Source organism: Streptopelia decaocto, assembly GCF_964273445.1.
Source record: "Streptopelia decaocto genome assembly, chromosome: 1".
NCBI classification, from domain to species: Eukaryota; Metazoa; Chordata; class Aves; order Columbiformes; family Columbidae; genus Streptopelia; species Streptopelia decaocto.
Window position 1 is genome coordinate 198,112,825 of NC_138663.1, and position 24,996 is coordinate 198,137,820.

At 35.6% G+C, this 24,996-nt stretch overlaps 1 protein-coding gene across 2 annotated transcripts in view; it reads right to left on the reverse strand.

Moving 5' to 3' along the window:
- Window positions 1–24,996, reverse strand: part of CNTN5 (contactin 5) — a gene marked incomplete at both ends in the record, with an annotated part of 350,824 nt that overhangs the window by 109,079 nt on the left and 216,749 nt on the right. For both annotated transcript variants that reach the window (XM_082053237.1, XM_082053236.1), the window contains 3 exons: window positions 15,294–15,444; window positions 17,656–17,785; window positions 19,701–19,837. In XM_082053237.1, coding sequence (XP_081909363.1) covers window positions 15,294–15,444; window positions 17,656–17,785; window positions 19,701–19,837 — 418 coding nt within the window. The remainder of the gene's footprint in view (window positions 1–15,293; window positions 15,445–17,655; window positions 17,786–19,700; window positions 19,838–24,996) is intronic.

Here is a 24,996-nt window from a genome sequence, read left to right on the forward strand (position 1 = left end):
TCACCATCCAAACCAAGAACTCACAGTGAAAAACTGAGTCCGCTTATGGTGTAAGGTAAATTAAAGGTACATTGCTGTTAACATTTTTTAGCTTCATTTATTGTCAAGTGTGTTTACCATATAAGCAATTTCAGTTTTGGAGTTGTAAGAGATTCTGTGTCTGCCTGTCTTAAATAGCATGCTATTTTCAATACATCCAAACACATGGCTTTGGCACCTTGTTTAACTTTTCTATGAGAATGTAGTCTGCCTTTCTTTTGTAAAGATAATTAGAGTTATCCATTACGGATTCTAAAATAATATTTTTAACATTTAAATTATGTTTGTTATTTAGATTGTTAAAACAACCACAGTAGGGTTTATGATGCAGAGAAAATAAAGGGTCTTTCAAAGGACCTGTTTTCTTTTCAGTTCAATGCCTTTAAAATAATTTAAAAAATGTTATTCATTAAAATGTAAACTTTGTGCAGAAAGGAAAATTTTTGGATGGTGAAAAACTGGATCCACACCTCAACAAGACAGTCACTCATTATTAAACCATATAGGAAGAGAGAAATCCAGGATGATGCGTGTCACTGTTGTTGCAGTGCAGGGTTTTGAGTTTTCATGTCCTTGAATCTTTGTTTTTTCCCACACCCTGCTGCAGAGCAGTCACTGCTCTGCACAAACCTCTGTCCAAGTCCATATCTTGCCTGATGCAGATTTAAGCTTCAAGTCAAACATTTACTAAAGGTGGTAAAGCCTCTCCAGCAGTGAGCTATCACTCACTTTACAGTAAAGGGGCTTCTTCCCCCTCATGATGAAAGAATTGCAAATTCTTAGTATAGTTTGGATTTATAAGGCAAGGTAATCATAAAAGGTGTTTTGTTTTGTTTTAATTTATCTTTTCTTCAGGAATATGAGCTGGACATGAAATGAAGTGATTGAGAAAGTATCAAGAAAAAAGTTGAGAATATGTTCTCATTCCAGATGAAAAAAAAATACAAAAGGACAATTAAAAATCAGCTATAGGACACAGTTCCCAAAGCAGACCACACAGGAACTAGTTGTTATTTGCTACAGTCCCCTTCTGAGAGCATTTCCTGGCAACTTCTGGTGGCTTGCTATTGCTGGAGAAGGTTTTCTTCTGGAGGCTTTTGCTTCTATCAGCTAACAGTGAGTTTCTCTTGGCTGTTTCTTGGTTAGGGGCCATTTGAAACTTCTGTCTTCAGCTGACTACTGATCAAGAAGTGACCTGAGCACGTCTTCAGCTGGTGCTTGAGGGGCAGCTGTGTAACCATTAGGCTGGAGTGCAGCTGGGACCTGGCAGTTGTTAGTGCAGCAGTTAATGCAGACTGGGAGACATTAGGAAAGACAGGAGATTGACAGAGTCTTCTCAGAGACCCTGAAGAGACAAAAGCCCAAGCTCTATGAAACAAGAATTGAGGTTCAGCTAGACACTGCACTCAGAGGAACAGTAGATGGAAACTCCCAAGATGAGGGAGAGTGGAAAAGCATGGCTTGAGGCAACACCAGTATTCTAGATCTTGACCTGTAGATCATTTACACTTCTAGATCTGCAACTCCAGGACAGGGAGCATCTGAAGAGGAGGAAGACTCATCTGAGAAGGCATCAAAGACAGCTAAGCCTGGATCAAGCATTTGTGTAAAGAGGAAAAGGTGTGTAATGTGTGGGCAATGAACTTGTTGCACTGCCTGTTTCAAAAGTCTGTAATCAGTGATATAAAATTCAGCTGGTGGTTGGCTACCAGTTAGCATCCCTCTTCGACTTATATAGTGGCCACAGATGTTTACTGGTCATATAAATTGCTTGTACAATGGCAAGGAGTACACTCAGCAGGTTCACAGATGTTATCAAATTAAGTGGGTGTTAGATATGCTATACAGCAGGGTTGTTATTCAGATGGACCTCAACAGGTGGAGAAATGGCCTGAGACAAACCTCATGAATTTCAGTGAAGTTCTGAATCTGCAAAGAATAGCCCTCTGCACAAATACAGACACAGTATGACTAGATAAAAGCAGGTCCTCAATTCTTCCTATTTGGCACTTTTCCTTTTGGGATTGTATCTGAGTACAAGAAGGACACTGAATTACTGGAGTGAGTCCCAAAGAGAGCCACAGAGATGGTTGTATGGCAGAAATCACATATAGTAGAGACTGGGAAATATTTTTTATTTCAGCCTGGAGAAAAGAAGGCTAAGGGTACTAATTTATTTTATTATTTTTTTTTTCTTTTTTTTTTTTTTTCTGTCTATATCCACCTACTGAGGAGTATTGGGAAGAAAGATCTGGACTTGGAGATGCATAGAATAAGAAATAACAGGCATAAATTGGAATATCTGGCTAAATATGAGGAAAAACATATTATGGAGGTGTACAAATACTGGAATAAGTTGACCAGAAAGGCTGTAGAATCTACATCCATGGAGATATTCAGGACTGGACTGGACAGGGTCCTGAGAAACCTGATGCAGCTAGTACTACTTTGAGTGGAGTGTTGGATTAGATGTGTTTTAAAAATCTTATACAATTTCATTAACTCTGTTACAGTTATACTTTCCAGGAGCACTGCAATGCAAGAGAACAGTACAAAACAGAAGAAAGAAAAGGAAAATAAAGATCAATGAAAAAAATGATATTTTGTTTATAATAAATCTTTACTAACTAGCTCTTCATTGATACAGATTTTGTTTTGGACTGATGACTGAGAAAGATGTGGATTTGGCATTGTAGTAAGGGATGTAAGGATCCATCCATAGCAAAGAGGTACCAGAGGTGTAGGAAGGGAACATTAAAAAACTGCTGATTAAAAAAGACTAGAAAAGCAAAGGTGTTTCGAAGTTGTGCATTACTATACCAAGAAAATAAAACTTGTAAATGAGTCAAAGAAATATCTGGATCTTCATTTCTGTAGGTAGAGGAATAAAGAATTATCAAGATATACTGAGATTATTTGTAGATTTGTTTGTGCTTTTTCTAGTCTGAAACATTTTTGCATTTTTTGGTGGGAGGAGAGCTGTCTTTTGGTTTTTACTAGACAAGAAGCTTTGAGGAAAGACTCGCTAGGTTTAGGATTATGGTGACTTTCCAGTCAAACTACACAAAATCTTTCAGTTCTGAACTCAAAAACATAGAGTGTTAATGTCCCATGGGTGAAAAGTTTTCTTTAAAAAAATAAATACATATTATCACTAAGTATATGTCATTGGCCTAGTAATGAGAAATGAACTACACTAGAGGATGTTCTTGGGGTTATGTAGCTGCTGTACATATTGAATAGTTAAGAAAACTTTGGAAAGGAAAGGGAAGATGACACAAGATTGGAAAAATACAATGATAAAATATTAATAAACAGTCACTAAACAGTGGAGAGTCTAAGAGAGGGTCCTTTGAATAATGGTAGGTGTTCTTGCCAAAGAATCAGTGAGACACAGATCTGAAAATGCTGAAAGAGATCATTCCTACAAAAATAACAAAAAAAGGGTACTGAAAGGTCTTTCTGCTCTGTCGTTTGAGAACCTTGTAAAATGAAAGGCTTATAGAAGCTAGATCAAACACTTAGCAGCTTCAGAAGGTGCATTTTTTGATTCCTACATCGTCATATTTCTATCATACCATGCCCTTATGTTGGTACAATACCATATCATCGCTTTCCAGCGATATTAGAATATGTAACAAGGGGATTTTATGCATTGTGACCTTAAGTCACATATATGAAAAAAACACACTTTTCTCATAGGTCTTCCCAAGTTTTTAACTAGAAACTATAGATTTTTGATCCTTTAAGGAGGTTTCAATGGCTTTAGCACAGTTTAACTTATGACACTGTGGTAAAATTTAAATCATACACTTTCCAGGGTTAGGCTGATTGTATCTGCTGTGAACATGGGCAAGCAGATAATAGCCAATGAGCATAATACAAAAAACAAATTAGTGACTGTGTACAGTGATAACAGGCTGTGGTGGCAGAGGAAATAAAAAAGCATAGGATTATATTAGGTCCAGTAAGTCTACAGATATTAATGTTGGTGCTAGTTTTACTAAGTTTTGTTTTTATAATCTGATAAAAATGGTATATTAATTATCTTGGAATTACTTGTTGATGTTTAAAACCAGAAACTACAGAAATAATTTTGAAAAGGATTTAGCAAGAGGAAATTGGAAGGGAAAGGCAAGGTTGAGAAAAGATCATTAAAAGTCTTCACAAATATCAAATGCCTCTATAGTTTGCTCTTACTAGAATGTTCTCTCCTTTTTTTTTTTTTTTTTTTTTTCAAGTCTGGTCTACTAAATAGAAGTCTCAATACATTTTTAACCTTCCTGTGTGCATTACACTCATGATTCTTTCCTCCTGACTTTTCCTTATTTGCTGTAGGGACAGAAGCTATATAAAGCCGCTGAAAGGAAAATGAGAAATACATGAATCTCAGATATGTGTGTAGACAATCTACTTCCATGGAAATCACTAACATTAGAGTAATCTGGTTTTCATTGATGTATTAATTTGCCATGGCAAAACTGGTGTTATACAGAACTAGATCATATTAGAAATATTTTCTTTCACATTGGTAAACGGGTTTACAATTTACAAGCAGAGGTGGATCATTTGTGTTGCTGTTTTTCATAAATATTTTGAAATTCTTGACTCCTTTCTATAATTTAAGGAGAAACATTTAATTTAAAGCTCTTTTAAATTAACCCCTTGCCCAAAGTGTAACATGGGATTCATAGTGTTAAATAAGAGGAATGCAGCTTGTAATCAGTAATAGTGTGATATTGATTTGTGATACTAATTGCCTTATTACTTAAATAAAAGAACTTTGACTTTCCCTATAGATAAATTGATATAAAATTTTCATGAGGAAATATGATGCCTAATTTTTTCACAGTGAAGCAAATCTGATCCTTGACAACCACCAAGACTGATATTTGCGGTACTTGAAAATACACAGAAGTGCAAACATGGCAAATATCCCTTGTTCTGATCTAAAGTATCTTTTCTGCTGGATATAATGTTGTCCTTGTTGCAACTGGGATAGAGTTAATTTTCTTCCTAGTAGCTGGTATAATGTGTTTTTGATTTAGTATAAGAAGAATGTTGATAGCACACTGATATTTTGGTTGTTACTAAACAGTCAAGGACTTTTCAGCTTCTTATACTGGCTTGCCAACGAGAAGGCAGGAGGTACAGAAAAGGTCAGGAGAACATATAGCTGGTACAGCTCACCCCACCTGACCAAAGAGGTATTCCACACTTATATGACATTATATTCAGTATATAAGCTGGGGGCGAAAGAAGGAGGGGGGACGATGTTCAGAGTGATGGCATTTGTCTTCCCAAGTCACCATTATGTCTGACGGAACCCTGATCTCTTGGAGATGGCTGAACACCTGCCTGCCTGTGGAAGCGGTGAATGAATTCCTTGTTTTGCTTTGCTTGCCTATGTGGATTAATTGTAGCTTGTTTTCTAGACTGATGTAATTCTCTTTTGTTGCTAATCCAACTAGAAAGCCAGTTTCCACCACATTTTTTTTTTTCTAGATACCAAATCACTTGTTTAAGTTTTTCTATACAATTTAATTTTCTGCAAAACATATCTAACTTTTAAAAAATATGCATAGACTTATTCTTCTTTTCTGGGAGAAATTGGCATTTAAGTACTGACAGACCATGGATATTCAAGACTGTCAGACTGGAGAATGTCAGAATATAGTGTGAGAGAAAATGCCAAGAGCATTGCAAATTCCTTTTAAATTTTGAAATTTAGAAGTAAATTTCATAAGATAGTTGCAGTCTTAACTTTACAGTAAAGATCACTAAATCTTGATGTAATAGGTGATAATGTGTAGAAAAGACACCCTAACTAATTTAGGTCTATGACAGATAAGGAAGAATATTCCCTGGGAAGGTGGCTTCCTAGTGCAAAATGAATTCTAGAAGCCCATGTGTACAAGAACTTGGTCATCTCCACACAGATCATGGAAGCTGACTAGGAGATCTAATGAAATGTTGAGCATCCCTTAAAACGTAGTTTAGACATTTATGGTGCTATAAATTAAAATATGCACCCAAAATACATGCTTATATTTCGGAGTCTGACAAGATTTCTCAATCCAAACAATCTGGGTTCATTTCACAGATTTCCCACAATGCCTTGGGAATTTCTTCTTTAACATTCTGTTTCTTAATTTAAAAATAGACCTTGTGCCTAAAGACACTAAATGTTTCATTGCTATTTGGTTAAATGCCACGGAGTGACAGTAATTATTATTGATATTGTCACTGTTTCAGTATGACTAGCTCAGTGATAATGCCCAGAGATTTTGGCTGAGGTAAGACCCTCATGTGCTGTACAACTTACACAGTGGTTATTTCTCTGTCAGAAAAAAAAAAATAGCTATACTCTTTTCCTGTATTGAAGCCATCTATCACAGAACAGTTTCCATGCTATTAAATGCTGTTAGCCTCTAAAGCATGGTGACAGCATGTGAACAGGCTAGCAGGAATGGTTTTTCGCATACACAAACTCCTAAGATGCCTAAGGACTACTTGGGGAGAGACACTTGATGGAGGATAAAACCAAGCCAGGGACTAATCATTTAATAGCATACCTGATTGCAAACCAGTACAATCCTAGGCAAAATTACAAGGATGGTTACCATTTACTTATCTAGGTAAGTCATCTACCCTAACCGGTGTACAGCATATACAGGCAGGAAAACGTGAGGCTTCGTGAGCTGTCCTGGATACTTCTCTGCTGTCCTGGATACTTCTCTGCTGCAAGTACATGTCTTCAGTTGGTCACACAGATGTAGTCGTAGTTGTGCCAAAGCAGCCCAGGAAGGACTGGAGCAACTACGACTACATCTGTGTGACCAACTGATTTTCCACCTGAATCACATCCCTAACTCCTTTCATTGTAAAGCAAGAGGCCTGAGACAGAGGAAGGAAATTTCAGCAATTTAAATTTGTCACTGAAACCTGAACTGACTGGACCCACAGGTACAGAAAAGCAAATCTCTTGGCTAAAGGCAAGAAAACAGGAAAAATTTCAGGCATGATGGGTACTGGATTGCTTCACTAATCATATTCTCTGTAAAAGAACATGAGTAAAGAGTAAGAGTTGTTTTGGAGCTTGCCCGAATCACTGTCTTGTCAAAACTCATGTTGTAATATGATCAATTAGTAAAATAATGTTGCTTTTGAACAAAGATCCTTTTTTTTTTTGTGAAGGGATTATCTTCCCATTTGTTTTTACTACTTAGTCAAGGTTATAATTGTTTCCCTTTTATACAATATAACCAGATCTCTAATTCCCATTGTGAGCCTGCCACAGCCAAATTAGATTATGATTTATGCAAAAATTGAAAAGAAGTGACTTGCGGAACTCTCTCAGGAAGATAAGAGTTTCTGTCATGAAGTTTCTCTTTCTTTATGTTCTCAGCATTTTCTCTCTGCACTTCCTTTTTATCATTAAAGTGCCACTTGGGAACGTGGGGATCAGCTGGTGGCATGAAGTTAAGTGTTTAAATTCCCAAGAATTTTAGATGAAGTTCTAATAAGGACAAATTATGTTGAAAGTCATAGTCTGAAGAACATTAAGCAAAGAAAAACCTTCAGGCGACTGGCAACTGATGAGTTTTCGTATTCTGCCTGTGCAGTGCACAAATAGGCGGTGTATATAACAGTAGCAAAGAAATGAATCATAGTTAGAATCAGAATTCACGAACTGTTTGCTCAACTGATAATTAGTTGAGTTGTGTAAGCAGATATTCAAGGCATATACAGCAGATCAAATATCTTGTGGTTGTTAGCAACTTTAAAAGCTTGAGCTCTTCAGTGCTTTATATACATATATATATATACTTATATATCTATATGGGATATATATATTGGATACTTACAGTTCAGGAACTAAGAAAAACTCAGGAAATGAAATTGTGTGGAAACAACAAAAAACAATGTGATACCGGGTGGGACTCATCTCCCTAAGTATTAGTGTCTAGTCTGTATGGGGGGTTATTGGAGTGATCTGAATATCTGTTTTTATACAATTAAATCCTATTTGAATTAAAAACTGGTAAGATATGGTGGAACACTTCTTCAAACATCAACTCAACTAGTGAAAAAGAGAATGTTCTTTTTAAAATAATGTATACTTCAATGCACTATTACCTAAACATACATATTTCTCTAAAAAGAGTCAGTGAGTGCCTAAATAGCTGTATAGCAGTATATGAAGTACTTTTTAAGAAGAAGTAACAGAAATTATTGTCCTGAATACCTTTCCTGATAAGAAAGACTGGGATGTTTCAGTTAAAAGAGTCATTTAGTGTCTTGTAGATAACAATTCCCTTGAGTATAACCACAGAACTCATTTGGTCACCTGTGGGAAATGCTATTTGTTAAAGTAATTGAAACTCATGAGTGGCCATTTTCTTTGGATATTTAGCTGGGCACAGAAAGTTAAATCTTCAAACTGGTTAATAATCTGCTCCTATGGTTGGATTATTTCTGAAGAACTTTCTTTATTACCAGGTAGGGTAGTAGACTGAGCTACTGTGCTCTGTGTGGTTGATCACACAGATGCAGAAAGTTGTGCCAGATACGAGCTGAGCCTGGTGCAACTTAGAGACCAATAGACAAATTGAAAATTACCATTCAGAGTAATTTTCAATTCATTTTACATATATACTTTCTTTTACCTTCACAGTGCACAGTTTTCAGTTTAAACAAATATTACATACCACAGTTAGATGGAACTGAAACTGTTTTGGAAAGCTACCAGGAAGAAAGCATAAAATACATACTTCTGTTACACGGAAATACATGTTCATATTTAAAAACATAACACATGTACTAACCAAAGCACATTGAATATACATTTCACCCACAAACTCGAATATTTTTTTTACTTCTTTTTCTTTTCTCTTTTGATTTTTTTTTTCATAGAACTGAGCTATAAAACCATTAAAATAGGAACTTACAATGGAAAAACTAACAGATCGTTAAATATTGAAGATTGAAGAGTAAAACTGTAATAAGAACCTGTCAAAATGGAAAATGAAGTAGTCTGAGATCAGATGAAAGTTAAAACTTGTCTATTTCTAAGTTTTTGAATGACGATATTTTTAGATTTAAGTGTTCCATGTGTTTCCACTAATTACATAGCAAAGTATGACAGATGAAATATCTAGGCATACAGGACAACTACTTCTGTAGTTCAAAGATTTCAGTATTAACCTCAGGGAGGTACAAGTCAATAGTCTCAGGCTTCCCTACCTCTCTGTCTAGCAACACTGTAGCAATTCTGTATTAGTATTTGGAATGTGATGTCCCCAGATGACATCTCCTTATTTTTCCTTTCTCTGACTTCCTATACAGCTGTTGAATGTTAGAGAAACATAACTGAAAGAACACAAAATGATGCAAATTTAGGTAAAGGCAAAATTTCATCAGCCTCAATTAACTCCTTCATGTATTATGTTACACACAGCTTGAGCACTTCGTTCCTTCCAGTGGATTTATCCTTTGTTTAGTACTTAAAGATGATGATTGCCAATTAATTGGTACCATTTATTATTTTCCTGTTCTTCAAAGACCAATGTGTGGCTTGAAATTTTTTCACATGACTATGAAGACAGAATTTCCTCATTAATATTTCTCCATGTTTTTAATGCCTGGCAGATTCACAAATATTCATGTCTCCTTATTTTCAGTATCCACTACTTTTATTTGTGATATTTAAATTCTGACTTCAGAGAACTTCCTTTTAATATCCAGTACTTTGTTGTTCAATGTACAGCTTCTACAAGCTTCTTTATGTTTGCAAATCAGTCTCAATTACCTCAGGTGAGGCATACAGTAAATGAAGAACATGTCAAGCAGACATTAACTCTTCTACATGGCAATACACAGTGCGCAGATTTTATTATAAATCATGGAATCACAGAATATTTTGGGTTGGAAGGGATCTTCAAAGCTCATCTAGTCCAATTACCCCCTGCAGTGAGCAGGGACATCTTCAAACAGATCAGGTTGCTTAGAGCCTCGTTCAGCCTGGCCTGGGATGTCTCCAGAGATGGGGCATCTACCACCTCTCTGGGCAACCTGGCCCAGTGTCTCACCACCCTCATTGGAAAAAAATTTTTTCCTCAGACCTAGTCTAAATCTCCCCTCTTTTAGCTTAAAACCATTACCACTTGTCCTGTCACCACAGACCCTGCTAAAAAGACTGTTCCCATCTGCAATAAGGTCTCCCTGGAGCCTTCTCTTCTCCAGGCTCAACAACCCTAACTCTCTCAGCCTGTCCTCCCAGCAGAGCTGTTCCAGCCTCTGATCATTTCTGTGGCTCCTCTGGCCCCTCTCCAACAGGTCCATGTCTTTCCTGCACTGAGGGCTCCAGAGCTGGACACAGGACTCCAGGTGGGGTCTCACCGGAGCGGAGCAGAGGGGCAGAATCACCTCCCTTGACCTGCTGGCCACGCTGCTTTTGATGCAGCCCAGAATATGGTTGGCTCTGTGGACTGTGAGTACACATTGCCGGCTCATGTCCAGCTTTTAATCCATGAGAACCTCCAAGTGTTTCTCGGAAGGGCTGGTCATGACCGTGAGCAACCTCTTCTAGCTGACCCTGCTCTGATCAGAAAAATTGTATCAGGTGATATCCAGAGGTCCCTGCCACTTTTAGATGTTTTGTGATTCCTTGATATCATTCAGAGAAAATGGAATAAACCATTTTCAACCACTTGTAATCAGTTAAAAAACACCATGATGTCTACTGCAGGAGTAGGAATCTTGAAGTTTGTGATCTGGTCAAACCCAGGCCAGGCTATTGCATTCAACCTATCCAAAATTCCCTGTGCTGCTTAACCTGCTAAAAGTTTTCTTTGTCTTATTTCCAGAACTCCTTTAAACAGAAGTGTAAGAAACCTAATTGTTCCACAGGAAAAGTGGCTGAATTGAAGTGTAGAGTAGAGTATTGTTACCATTTATTTTCCTCACAGAAAGATATGCTTAATATATTTAGGTCCTCAGGCAAAGTTAACATTGTACCAAGGTGGACAAATATGAGCAATGTACAACAGCCACAGAGAGACTGGCACTGTTGTTCTGCTCATGGTGATCTATTGTGAATATGACCTCCAGAGACTGTTAATGTTTTTGGCTTTTTTTAAAGCTTCTGTGATGTGAAGGAGAAACCTTAGATGGTGTCATACAGAAAAGGAGGAATCAATAAATGCAGAACTGTATTATCAGTGCATACATACATGTTTTACTATAAGTGTATTTAGATTTTTTTTAGATTAAGTATTAATCCACACACAAATTGATATATACAAGAAATATTGATAAAATAAACATTTTTATTTGAGAAGCTTCAAAAGTAAAAGGAACAAAAGCAAAATAAAGCAGCACAAAATTGTCACTATAAAAATCTTGTTTCCTCAGTTACCAGCTCGTTGGTTAAATTATATATTTTTTTAAATTATTTCTTGGTGGTCTGAATGGAGAAAGAAAAAAATTGAGAATGAATAGAACTCTTTGTGCTGCTGGAGTGCTTTTGAATGATTTTATTTTAACTATAATTAATGGATATATAATGGAAATAATGAGCTAGAGTGAAAATTCAAGATAAGTTTAATGAGAAGAATATTTTAGATGTAGGAGAAAGAAGAAAAACAGATTAATAAAGACTTATAGTGGTTTTTAATACCTATGACTAGTGAAGCATATCTGTTTAAACATCATCTGTAGTCACTACTGAAGGGCAATCTAGACAAAACAGGCAAGTGACTTTAAGGAAGTGATGAAACTGAAATTATAGTTAATGAAGCGATGGCTCACAAAAATTGGTGCAGTGGTAAATCATTAATAAATATCTGCAATTTACAGAAGTCTGGACAGGGGAAGTGAAAGAATTTTAAAAAATATACATTTGTCTGGAATTTAATAATTGACTTTATTAGCATTACTTATGATTTACATTGATGTAATTGATGGCATATTCCAGTCTATTTTACTGTGTTTATAAAGTTTACTGTCTACATAAAATAATGTTATTAAATATAATTTTTATTTTATTTTAGCTTGATACATAAGTTTTGAAAATGTTTAATTAGAAACAGGCACTTGTCTGACTTTCTGATCTGGATAGTCTGGGTCTGGATCTTTTTTAGAAACTGATGCTAAAATAATAGATGAGGGTTTACCTACAGATTAGCAAGTATCTGACTGCAATGTTTCAGAAACTTCAAGAAAATGACTATTGATCACCATACTCTTGCCCAAGGGCTTAATTCTTCCTGTTTAGGATATAAATCAAAGTTTCAACCAAACATTTTACTACAAATCAAAGAATAAACTTCTTCAGATTTGGATCCCAATATAATCCAGTTTTCTATAAACTCAGAACTACTGATGAACTAAAAGATTGAAAAGTTCTTTGCAAAATTCTTATGAACTAAAAAGTTCAGTGTTCAAATCAATAACCAGGGTACACAGGATTACGGGCTGCCATAAATGACATACAATTTTCTATCAGCCTATGAGACAATAACTGAATCCAGAGACAAGTGGTTAGTAAAGATAGTGAACAATTTTAATTATTGTGAGGTGACTACTGAAAATATGCATCTTTAATGTGTTTTTTCTACTTACACTTCAGTTGCTTTTGCTTTCAGCTGCATTCTAATTTCAAAATAGCTTTTTTTCCCCTCCTCTTAACTTTTAGGTGAAAATGCCGATGAACTTCTGTTTGTTTGAATGTATTAACAGCTTATTGAGATAATGAAATATAAAAGGGTTGAATTTTACATGTAGTTCCTTTCAAATGCTGATAGTGATTATTAAATATCCTGTATCAGTAAGCCTCACAGATTGCTTTGTCCTTTTGAAGTGTTAATCTTAGTAGATCTTCAATATCATATATTTTGTTTCATTAAAACATGGCTCATGGCTTTTGCAGCAAGTCTTGATCTTTATATCTGGGTAACAGAATGAACTATGAATACTTTGGATTCTTTATTAAATAAGTATGTTTCTATAGGGGTAATTTAGTCAAATTTATAGCATTGATGCAATTATAACACTCAGAATGATACTTTTTTTTCCAGCAAATATCTGTGAATATCCTAATTTTTGTGATCTATCTTATAGATTTGCCACTCATTCAGAACCAAGTTCAGAAGCACTGTTATAACATACAGATGTTTTCCAAGTGGAATCAAATGAATCTCACCAGGCAGAGCAAACCTTGCATAGAGAGACTGTGAATTTGAAGACCCAGAGTTGGATAATTTGTTCAAAGGTAAAAACAGACCAAGAGATGGAGCTTATGAAGATGCTTTACATCATTACGTTGCCAAGTGAATGACTTTAGCCTTTTGTATTAATCTGAAACACCTGAGACTTTCAAACTGTTTTACATTCCAGGAGCTGGAGTCAAGGTCTGACTGCAGTGAAGACAGGACTCAGCCACAAGTCCCGCAGGAGCAAGCTCGGCCTTCTGCTCAGTTACAAACTGAAATGTCACTTGAGGAATTTCTGTCAGCCAGTTTTTGGTTGTATGCAGGAACACCTAAAGAGGCAACACAGCTTGGAAGAGGTGGACTAGATGACAGCAGACCCACTAGTTAAGTGCAATTTCTTCTTCTCCATAGTGGGGAAGGTCTCTTTTGTATTGAGACTTTTCTAACAGATGTGGCTAAATGAAGCAAATTCCTTTGAAATACAACATTCACTTGGTACAAGCACTCTGTAGAAGAGGATTAAGTTGTGGCAGAAAATAAAAAAATATATGCTGTTGTTCTACCCTTCCCCTTACTCTTTAATCAGAATGCCTTTTTTTTTAAGCTTTGATGGTTTAACATTCTATGCAAACTCACCACATGACAGTTCCTAATTGGTTTTGCTGTGATTTTTATAAGCAGTCTGTGAAGAAAGTCCATTTTCAAAGTATATATTTGTGCTCATCAAATTATGTCACATTATTCCTTTTTTTAAAATGTTTTACACAGTTCTCTTCCAATGATTCCTTCCCAGTGTTCAAAACATGTAAACACACATACTACCTCCATTGATTTACATTTTCTTTCCCCAGATCACAATAGCTTCCTTCATCTCCTCTTCACACCGATTTTATTAGTGTTGTTTAAAGCATACTGTATATAGAGGCAGAACTGAAACGTCATATAGTTAGTTAACGGTGTAGCTACAGCATAGAGGCATTGGTCTCAGCATCTTTGTAATATTGTTCTATCTTGTCGATATGTACTATATAACACATAGCTGTTAGTAAAATTTATATCATGCTGTTCCACTCTGCTCCCCTGAAGAGCATGAAAAGTTACCCACTTTCCTTCTCAGAACAAAAAAAATGGCATGAGATGAAAGTGAGACTCACCTGAATGAAATGGCTTTTGCAGCTAACGAGGACAGATGAGCTCTACTGTTTTCATCAGTATTGTACAAATGAACAAAAACGCCTTGCTTTTATCTTTTTGTCTAGTGCCATGCAAATCAGTTTAAATGGTTCATTCACACACATTGCCAGAAAGAAGATAAGATTGCTCTGTGTACTTAAAGACCATGTGCAGGGTGGCAAAACTATTCTAGTATACAGACATGCAATCCTGTAAAGAGCAATTACAGCTGGCATTTAACCTCCAGTGCTTGAACTATGTTTAAAGTACAGAGCTGGACGGAACTTATTTAATCAAACATATTGTGTTAAACAGATGTGCTGCTGAGTACAGAAATGACTTGTCTAATTAAATCTCATAATGGAATAGTATTTTTCTTCTCTGAATAATTTTAAAGCTATTCTTACACAGACTTCCATTGTGACCAAGATGCGAATCTGCCTTATTAAAACTATTTCAAATGAATAAGCACATTTTATATTTATGTGGTCCTGACTATTTCAGCCTTGATGCTTTTAATATCCTCATACACTAAATTCGGAATATCTCTTCAGTGTAACTGAAGTATTTTTGAAATGCGTAACAGAAATTAGAGAGAAAAACCTCAACCAAACAAATAAAAAACCAAACCAAAACAAAATGTAACTTCTTTTCATCTCTCTGCATCTCTGAACAATTACTTAGATTTTTCATTTCCATATTGTGGAAACAATTAAGTCACTGCTATCAGACAAACCAGCTTGACAAAATAATTACGCCATACCCATGCTAACATATGCATGTTCTTGTCACTAGCGGTATTTTCATATCATATCACAGAATCAGACATCCAAACACAATGTTTATTTTACCGAACAAGCTTCTGACCTCTTATTCTCCCTTAAGGCTTTGTCTCCTTTCTTCCAAGTGATAGTTGGCTTTGGAGAGGCTTGTGGCTTGCACTCAATGACAACTTCTTGGCCCTTGGTAATAATTATTGTTTTCCTCATTTGATTTAGTGGGAAAGTGGGAGCTGAAGCTGTTAAAGAGAAGTGACATTAACTCTACAGAGAACACTCACAGCTTCCTGTTTCATTATATCTGAATAAAATATTAGAATAATAGATATGATTTAGTGGATAGGATCTCAATTTTTGACTTGGAAATTATTAAACAACAGATTAGATGGAAATTTGGAAAATATTTGAAATCAGCTGTCAAGACTAGATGGCAAGTCTATAACTTAATCCAGTTATGAATTAGTGAGATGTCCTTCACTTCAACATACTGAAGTAAGACTTCTTGTGAAATCCAACAGCTTCAGAAATTAAACACTACAGTTGATTTAGCTATACCTTTTCCAAAGTTTTTTTATTTCATAGCTAACTTGTTAGAAGAAACTAGTTCAAAACGAAAATAACTTTAAATTCCACAGTTATCCATGAATACACTGTCTAAAGTTAATTCTTTCAAAAATATTACTGTTAGAGAACTTTCATTACTTTCTTTTTTTATATTTTTCTGAATACTGGGAACTGAAAAGTGAGAGCTTCTTAGCAGAAGATATTTAGCCACGTCTTGTTCTTAGTACTTCACTTTTCAAGAAGTCTCACTGATTACAATGCATCAGATAAGGTAATAAATGTATCACAAAATGACACTAATTGCTGTAATTTCACATCATCAAAGGACAGTTGTTCTGAAGTAATTTCATTTGTTTATGTTTTTTTTAAAACTAGTTTTGCAAAACCAAGCCCCGCCCCCCCCCCCCCCGCCCCGGCAACTATCTCAGCTATACACATAGGAACATACTAGACTCCATTGTCTCAAATATGTAGGAATTTCCTACCATTATTTTGAGTAATTTTCATATCAGAGCTATTTATATGGGCAATTTATTCTGTTCTTTTTCCTTTAATAATCCAGAAAATTAAACACAACTGCTTCATTAATGCAACAGTATGGTTAAAATTTAACAGGGGTACAATTTCACAAGTGACAAAATGAAAGGCTGATTTTACTGCAGCAGCATATAATGGCCATTTCTGATATTAGAGAACATCAAAGAAAGTGTACAACTACCTGATATAATAGGTATACCTATTTTGTAATAGTCATAAAAAATAGAGGAAGAGAACAGTGTAACCAACAGCGATCTCTTTACTGACTCAATCACAAATGACATAGGAAAGTGATGGAAAGAGAGCAACCACTGACTGTGGGTTTTAATCTATTGCTAGACAGAAATATTTCACAGAGTTGTCAGTGAAATTCTAATGTTCTCCAGCTATGAAATAGTGGAAATGTACTAGATAGGTTATTCTTTAGAGGAATCAAATCTTAGCTTAAAGGTTGTGGACTATTTCAGTAACTTCAGTTTTAGTGTTCATATGACTGGGAGTTTCCAAGAATGATTCCCAGATGAGGGTTTTGAAATTTGTAAGGTTTAAGCACTGTAGAGACCTCTAATCTCTGATATGGCCACTCAATTACTTTAACAGATACCTGTCTTCCAGCTACACCATAGTCTAATAAAGACCATGAGACTCTTACAAGTCTATCTCAACCCCATGGAAGTCCTCTTCTCAATATTGTCCCATTGTGTCACCACAGTTTGCTTTAAGGAAAGACAGTGTTGGAAAGACATGCTTCAAGTTTTTCTTCATTAAATACCTACTTAAACTTTTGAATAATGTTTTTTTAGATTTTATTTCCAGGTAACACTATGTAGTGTATTTGCTTTGCTATGGGATGATATTAGCTCAAGTACATAAATTCCAGTATGCACTCAGTTTTTGTGACTTCATAGGAAATTTTTGCACCTTTAAAACTAAGATCATGCTTAATTACCTTTGAATAATGGCCTTGGTAGAATTAATAATTTGATTTTCACAGAGACTAAAATATACTTACTTTCTCTAAGTTTATTCTCCTGCACTTGTTTTTAAAGAAGTAAAAAATATTTTTCCATGTATTTGAACTGATATAGCCTTATATGAGAAATGGTCACAAAATGTAACTGAGTCAATAAGTTATGAAAGAATATTTCCACTTAACAGGAAGACCTGTGCTCTCTCGGGTAACAAAGGACCCCCTCATACATAAAAATACAAGAAAAAAGAACCCCATTTTTATCTGCTCTGCTAAGTTTGGACTGGCACAAGCTATTCGTTATCACAACAGACCATGAACAAATGTAATCATCGAATGGAAAAAAAGGAATAGCCTGTTCTTTTTTGATAATACTCACCTAAAATCTTCAGCTCGGCACTGGCGTAAATGGTGCCATACTTATTTTCTGCTAAGCACTGATACATTCCAGCATCTGAGAGATTCACACTGTGGATCATCAGAACACCATTAACCATCTCAATCCTGCTCTGTAATGGAATAATAATAAAAAATATTCTATAAAAGCAAACAGACACTGGAAATTCGCTGCGCTATTAGCTTAAGGCAAAGGAACAAAAGACATTATTAAACTAAAATAAAACTGAGCAACAAATTTACTTTTATATATATATAAGGGATTATATGAATAAAGCAAATGGGGGAGAGAAGAAAAAAATCCAAAAATATTTAAAGATAAATATTTTCAGTGCAAATTCACTCTCTCCAAGACTTATTTTTGTCTGTTTTCTTGTTCGTCTGCTATTACCCTTACATGATTTTTAAAAGCAGTTCATCTTGGGAACTTAAATGAAGCAAGAAGTCAGTTGTGGGTGTAACATATCTGACAATCCTCACATCTCTATAAAATATATGGTTTCAGTCATAGTACTTTCTTCATAAAACTAGATATAAAAATTGTTTACATGAGTAAGAGTGAAGGGTGCTAATCAACTTCATAATTAGTGAAAATTTCTTATTTGAAAGGACACTAGTAGAAAATAGTTACCACAGCTGGAAGAGAAGGGACATTGATAGCTATTTATGGAAATGTGTACTTGATGGAGCTGTATAATGAATAATTGTAACTCCTATAGAACATCTCTAAGTTTCATTATTGCAGCTGTTGTAGTTTTAATTAAAAATTGATAAAGAACAGAGGAAATTGTGAAAAAAGTCCCCTGTTTTGTAATCCCCCAGTTTAAACCAAAATTTAATTTGAAATTTCAGAGGTTGGTGCAACTAATGGTTTGGAAAATCAGAAAAGCAAAAACTACAGCTATTTAAATTGCTTCCATTTCGGGACTAATAGCTCCATCTAAAAAGGCAGAAATGGATAGTAAAGTAAAGGCATATAACCTTATTTTCAGTGCCTCACAGCTTCAAAAATAAACTGTGTTTATGTTTCCTTTCTCATTGTCTGCATAATTGGATGATGTTCACAGATAGAAATGACATTCACTGAAAAGACAGACATTACACCTTTTATATTCATAAATCCATTCTGTGAATTCATTTAGCAATGGAGACATTTTCTCCCAGAATTGAACAGCTTTATTTTATTCTGGAAAAATGCATGAAATAAATTTACAAAACTTATATTTAAATAATTTGAGAGTAAAAAAAATGGACGGATGCTAGACAAAACTCACATGATGTGGGCTGGCATGTTGATGATTCAGTGAAAGAAACAGAACAAAGTAAAATAAGGCAGGACATGCCATGAGTGGTCTTTTAAAAGGAAGAAAATTTTATCTAGATCTAATTCTAAAATATAGCAGGTGACTGTATTTAAAGACTTTACGTTCTAGGAGTCTTACATGCAGCATTTTAATGATCTTGATGGTGAGTTCTGTTACTTGCAGAGAATTAATAGAATTGAAAACTGATGAAAATGTCATAGTTATTGTGCCTCTTACATTAGCCTGCAAGAGTATGATTATATACAAACAAAATGTAGTAAATAACATAACATTGGGGGAAATACGAAGGAATGTGATTCAACAAATACAGCACTTCTCTGAGTTGTTACTATCTTTTTATGCAGAACAAAAATAATAGATACAAAAAGCATAACATCACTATCTAAAAGAAAAATAAAATAAACATACTGGAGATTGTTTAGATGTATGCTATAGTACAATGGCAGATGCTGTTACAGACAGCTCGGAAGGTCACATCTCTGAAATATTTCTGAACTACAGAGAATTACTGATGAATGCAATTTTACATTGCTTGAGAAGGTTCAGAGGAGACACGCATAAAAAACTTGTCTGTATACTAACACTTAAGAAACAAACACATAAAACAGTCATTTCTGAAGTATTTTCAGGACTTTCTTTAACTGACTTTAGCTGAATGAAAGGAGAAACATGCAACATACTGGTGACTCCTCATCTAATGTACCTGTGGCCAAAGAGGAACTCCATTTTTCAGCCAACGATATGTAGGCCTTGGTTTTCCAGTGGCTTTACATTCCCATCGGAGCTGATCTCCACTGTCTAATTGAGTATCATTGAGTTTCTCCACCCAATGTGGGTAGGCTGAAAGAAAAAAAATACGATGCTATACGTGAAGCATATAAACTTGTAAGTCTCTAGCTGATATGAAAAGACCTAATCAACAAGCTTAAATTATGGCCTTTACAAAGCTCAACTTACTCTCAGAAAGAAGCACTTTCAAACAAAAAAACAAAACCAAATGAGAAGGTAATAAACAAAACTCCATAACTTTAAAGGAAAAGCTGTAATGGCTCCAGACAGTGATCAGGAATGGACATCTGCCTGATTTAATAAAGCCCAATGGGTTAAATTACAGTACCATATATTAATGCATTAATTGTTATTGAATTTAAGAGCATTTGCTTGGTAGTCACAATAGAATATTTAGTAACTTTTCAAGACAAGCTATTTACATTTTGGTAAGGAGGTCAATCATCACAGACTGTTTCATGTAGTTTTCTCATTTACTAGGTTTATTCAGCTAGTAATGATTGACCATTTGGTAAGGTATTTGCACATACTTTTATTAAAGTGTATTGGGTTTAATTAATATTTCAAGGATGAAACTATTTTTAATGTTTTTAAGCACAAAACCCACGAGATTTCCAGCGTTCATTAGATATCTAAATTACACAATAAACCAATTTTAAAACATTTTTTTTAAAGGTAGATAGTTATTAAGTGTATATGTGATCATTAGTACCTAGATTTCATGTAATAATCTGTTAAAAAAGCAGGGAATGTTGTTTTTGCAGAGAAACAGATCTTTAATGCAGCAGCAGATTAGATAGGTATATGTAGGATTATATGATCTGTAAAACTTTGTATGACTCAGTGAGGAATTGAGCATTCATATGCAGAAATAAAAAAGTAGGTTAAAAGCCAGTTTTTGGGTTTTCATACTGTAACCATACCAATTTTTATAGCAAAAAGGATGACAGATGAAATTATTTAATGATATTAAATGTTGGGGGGTTTTATCAAATAGTAGAGAATAAGTAACTGAAAGGCCTTCATTGCTAAAGGAATGTAAAATTCTTCTGCTTGGTATGAATAGAAGTCCAGATCTGTCACAACAGTGTCTCTGCTTCAAATGTTGGATAATTGATAACGTACTTAAACACGGGGAACCAAGTTTAAAAATAAATCTTTGAATCTAGCTGGCATTTGACAGGTCACCAATCAAAGACGTGAGAAGATATGAAAAGGCATGACAAGTGACTAACTGCTTCTAGCTTACATCTCGTGCATGGATGATAAAGAAAGTGAATGAGGTGTCTATCATTCCTAGGCAGAGAACAGTCTGCTTCAGAGTCCCTGAACAGACAGTTGTCAGAAGCTGGAGACACAGCAGAAAAAGTATCACTTATTTCCCTTTTAGTAGAGGAAAACAGAGATAAGATCACCCAACCTCACTCCCAAACCCAGGATCAAAACCATCTGCTCCTTTATTCTTCCTATTACAGACAAGGCAAAGAGTGACACGCTCCATATGTGCTCCTCTATGCTGAATCACTTGATTCTTAAATTATATTAAAGGATACCACAAAATACCCAGAAGCAGTTTGCAGAAGTCCCTGGTCACTTGGTGTCTACTAATTGTCCTAAAAATATAATTTGATCGCACTGTATAGCTGATGGTGTCATTGCCTTTTTGAGTGTTGCAATATGCATAAGGGAAACATGCTGAGAAGAAATTGTTTCCTTTGAAAATGAGTATGCTGATATGATTTTGGAAGATATGATAGTTATATGTGTAACTAAAATCCACAAAAGTCAGCCAGTGGTGCCATAAAACCATGCAGTTTCAAAGAGGTGCAAACTGTTCCTACCTATATTTCATTCTTTTGACTATTTTGCTCTTCTGAAAATTCTACTATATGACCCAAAGCATATCTAGTCTTATTTTTCTACGTTGAATTTGATCTCATCATGAACCAGAGCATTCAGAATCAGAGTGTGCACCTGTTTGCATGGAAATAACATTGTCTCCCAAAGCCTGGCTGCAGAGATGTTCTCCTCAGTGCACAACTGCCATTCCCTACCTTCTGCCTGTAGCTGTCTTGATAGCACAGTCATGGCACAGGTTTTCCCCTGTAACCACTAACTTGCAAACCACAGTGATATGATCAAATGGTATTAACAACCTTCTTTCATTAGTTGGGGTATTTCCTAGATTTTCCTCTCATAGCCTAAATGGCCTTTGTATTCACAATTTTCAAGCTGTTGAACTTGCCATCAACTAAAGCAGTGACTCAGATTCCCACCCCTTTGAGAACAAGGTAGCAAAGCAATAGGTAGGTGTAGCAGCAAGAGCTAAATGCATGACTGAGATAAGCATTTTCAATATTTTTTTGCTTCCTTTAATCTCTTTATGTACTCCTTACTTTGCCATAGAGAGTTCCCTCTCTGCTCATTAGCAAAGGTCACTCTCCTTAATATCAAAATGCTTGTTCTTAAACCCTGTCAATAATATTAAAAGTGAAACATGTAACTGGATGTACAACCTCTGACTCAATGTATTTCTTTTTTTTTAACAAAAATCTCTTAATACCATCCTGATACACATGTAGGCAAAGAAAATTTCATTCTATAGTTGCACTTAATTTTACTTAGAAAATACACATTCTAAGAAGCATTTAAAGCTATTTCAAATATAAAAGATTATTTTTTCTCTTTATAAATTTAACATTAATCTTGGGGAAAAATGGGTGTTTGCCTATTTTTTATCTGTCAAATGAAGAGTTTTGGGGTGAATGTAAGAATAGAAGGATGTGTTTTATTATTCGTTGATCTTTATGGATATTGTTCCATAGCTTTATAAAGTGCTCCTGAGATTTTAAAATCACCGTTCAATCCTTGATTTATTTTATGCTGCATTTCTGTACCTGTTTATTCAAGGATGTCAAAATGTTTTACAAACTCAAATTGGCAATAAATCTGCAAGCTTACAGGCCAGTTTTCATATCATCTGTGCAAAATCAAATTCAGATGCAGAAAAGTCAGGCTGTTTTCTCAAATTATTAAGCAACATTTGAATGAAAAAAATTAAGGACAAAATATTGCATAGACAAATAATTTTGGGTAGTGTCCTAAAATGTGAATGAGAGTTTGGGGTGAATAAAATTCATTTTCTGTACACAGGTACCATTGAGAAGTATACGGTTATAGAAGAATATGTAGCTATCACAGTGAGAAAGATAAGATAGCAATTTTCAATTTAATCTGTGATTCTGAACAAAAAAATCGCTTATTCTCTAGACAGTTTTACTACATGTATCTGGGGCTCTGCTGTAGTGACAGCAGTGGATTTTCTTCCACGCAGTTTTCATAAGGAAGTTATTAAAATGGTTTTTAAAATAAGGATGATCCAGTACACTTATAGAAGCATTACAGAATATTCCTGCCCTCAGTGCCGCGTTCCACCCCAGTGTTAGGCAAATCTCCCCTCCTGCTGTGGCAGAACCGCTGCTCATGGGGACTGCTGTGAGCAGATCAAGGAATTGTTCCAGCCAACAAAAAAATGGCCAAAAAAGTGGGTTTATGGTCTGCTTCACACCACCACATTCTGCTGAACAGACACTAGTGAGTGTGTAACGCACAAGCGAACCCAAGAGGTTCAATGTGAGACAGGAGCAGAAATTGCAAAAACCAGTGCTTATCATTGGGAAAATGCTGCTAGTCAGGATTTGTGGGGGAACTGTGATAACAAAAGGTTAATGCCCAATTCTCTCCACCCAAATTTTATTTTTTGTGCTCTCTCCTATTAATCAATTTGAACTTGAATACAATGTCTTGGAAACTACAGGATGAGCAGATCACTTGGGGAAAAATCACACCTCTCAAAATAGGTTGCAGTGAATATGAGGATGTCTTGCCCTGTCCAAATTATGTTTTAAAACCCTTTGTCACTTTTACAGCTGATTTTCCACTAAGTGCTGAGACTACAACAATCTGAAATTGTCAGCATCTGAAATACCACTTTCTGAACAACATCTGAAGTGTCAGCCGCATCAGGCAGTCTTGCTATATCTGGATTGCAGCACTAGGTAAGAAATGAAAAATCACTAGTTTGTGATTAAATGTGACCAGACAGGCAGACTGGGCATCCTGGGCTTTCTCCAAAATATTCTGTGGTGACCCAGATCAGACGCAACTGATGAAATGAAGAAGATTCAAACAGACAGCAAGTGAGTTCCTACAGAGAAATGTAAATTGTGAGACTGCAGTATGGCACAGCTGGTCCTACAGCCTGCTCCACAATTTTACAAGAAATCCCTGGTACAGAATGATGGCCTACATCTGAATTTCTGAACCAAAATAATCGCTGTCCCCTGGAGGAATTGATGCCAGTGAAAAGACAATGAGCTTACAGGTAAATAATTCATGTTGACTGTTGTTATGAAGAAAAGGTACAGCAAGCAGGAAATGCTGTTTCAAGTAATACCCTCAAATCCTGCCATATCAGCTGTCAGCAAAGGACGCTGAGAATTTTGTAAAGAAACAGTTGGCTAAATTTTTGCACTGTTAAAAACCTTCTTACCCCAGCCCTCTTACACCCCTGGAAAGGCTTGTCAAGGTTTATAGGTCAATGAGACATTAATGCTGTCTTCAGGAGCACTGAAGGCTGCAAGAGGCTCACTGGGGAGTATTTCATCTCGAGGCCAAGAAAAGGCACTCGTCGGGGCTGTTAACAGTTTGTGCTTCTTGTTCTGTTATACTGAAGGTCACTACCAGTCTCCTCCATCTGGAGGCCCTCTATTACCTGCTCTGATCTCATTCCCTGCTAACGCAGATAGATGAAACTCTGACTCAAATCTGGGTTTGAATTACCTGTGAGATAGTCTAAAATATAAGAACAAATTTAACAGTAACTTAATAATATACTAGTCTCATGCAACTGTTAATCAGAGGAATGAGACAGTCTAGAGTGGACTCCCTTTCTAAAAGATTAAAGCAGTTGTTCTAATATTATTGCAAAAAAATGCCAATTAGAACAAACTGCGCTCCCCATAAAGGCAGTGACTGTAAAAAAAACAATTTTGACAATTGTCCAATGGTGGAGAACTAAAAATTCTTATTTCTATCTCTACAGAGTAGAAATAGAAAAAAACTGACATAGAAAATGTTTTCTGTGAACTCCTAGATTTGAGTCTCATCTTTATTTCTGCTCAAAACAAAAATGTTTCCTGGTTAATGAG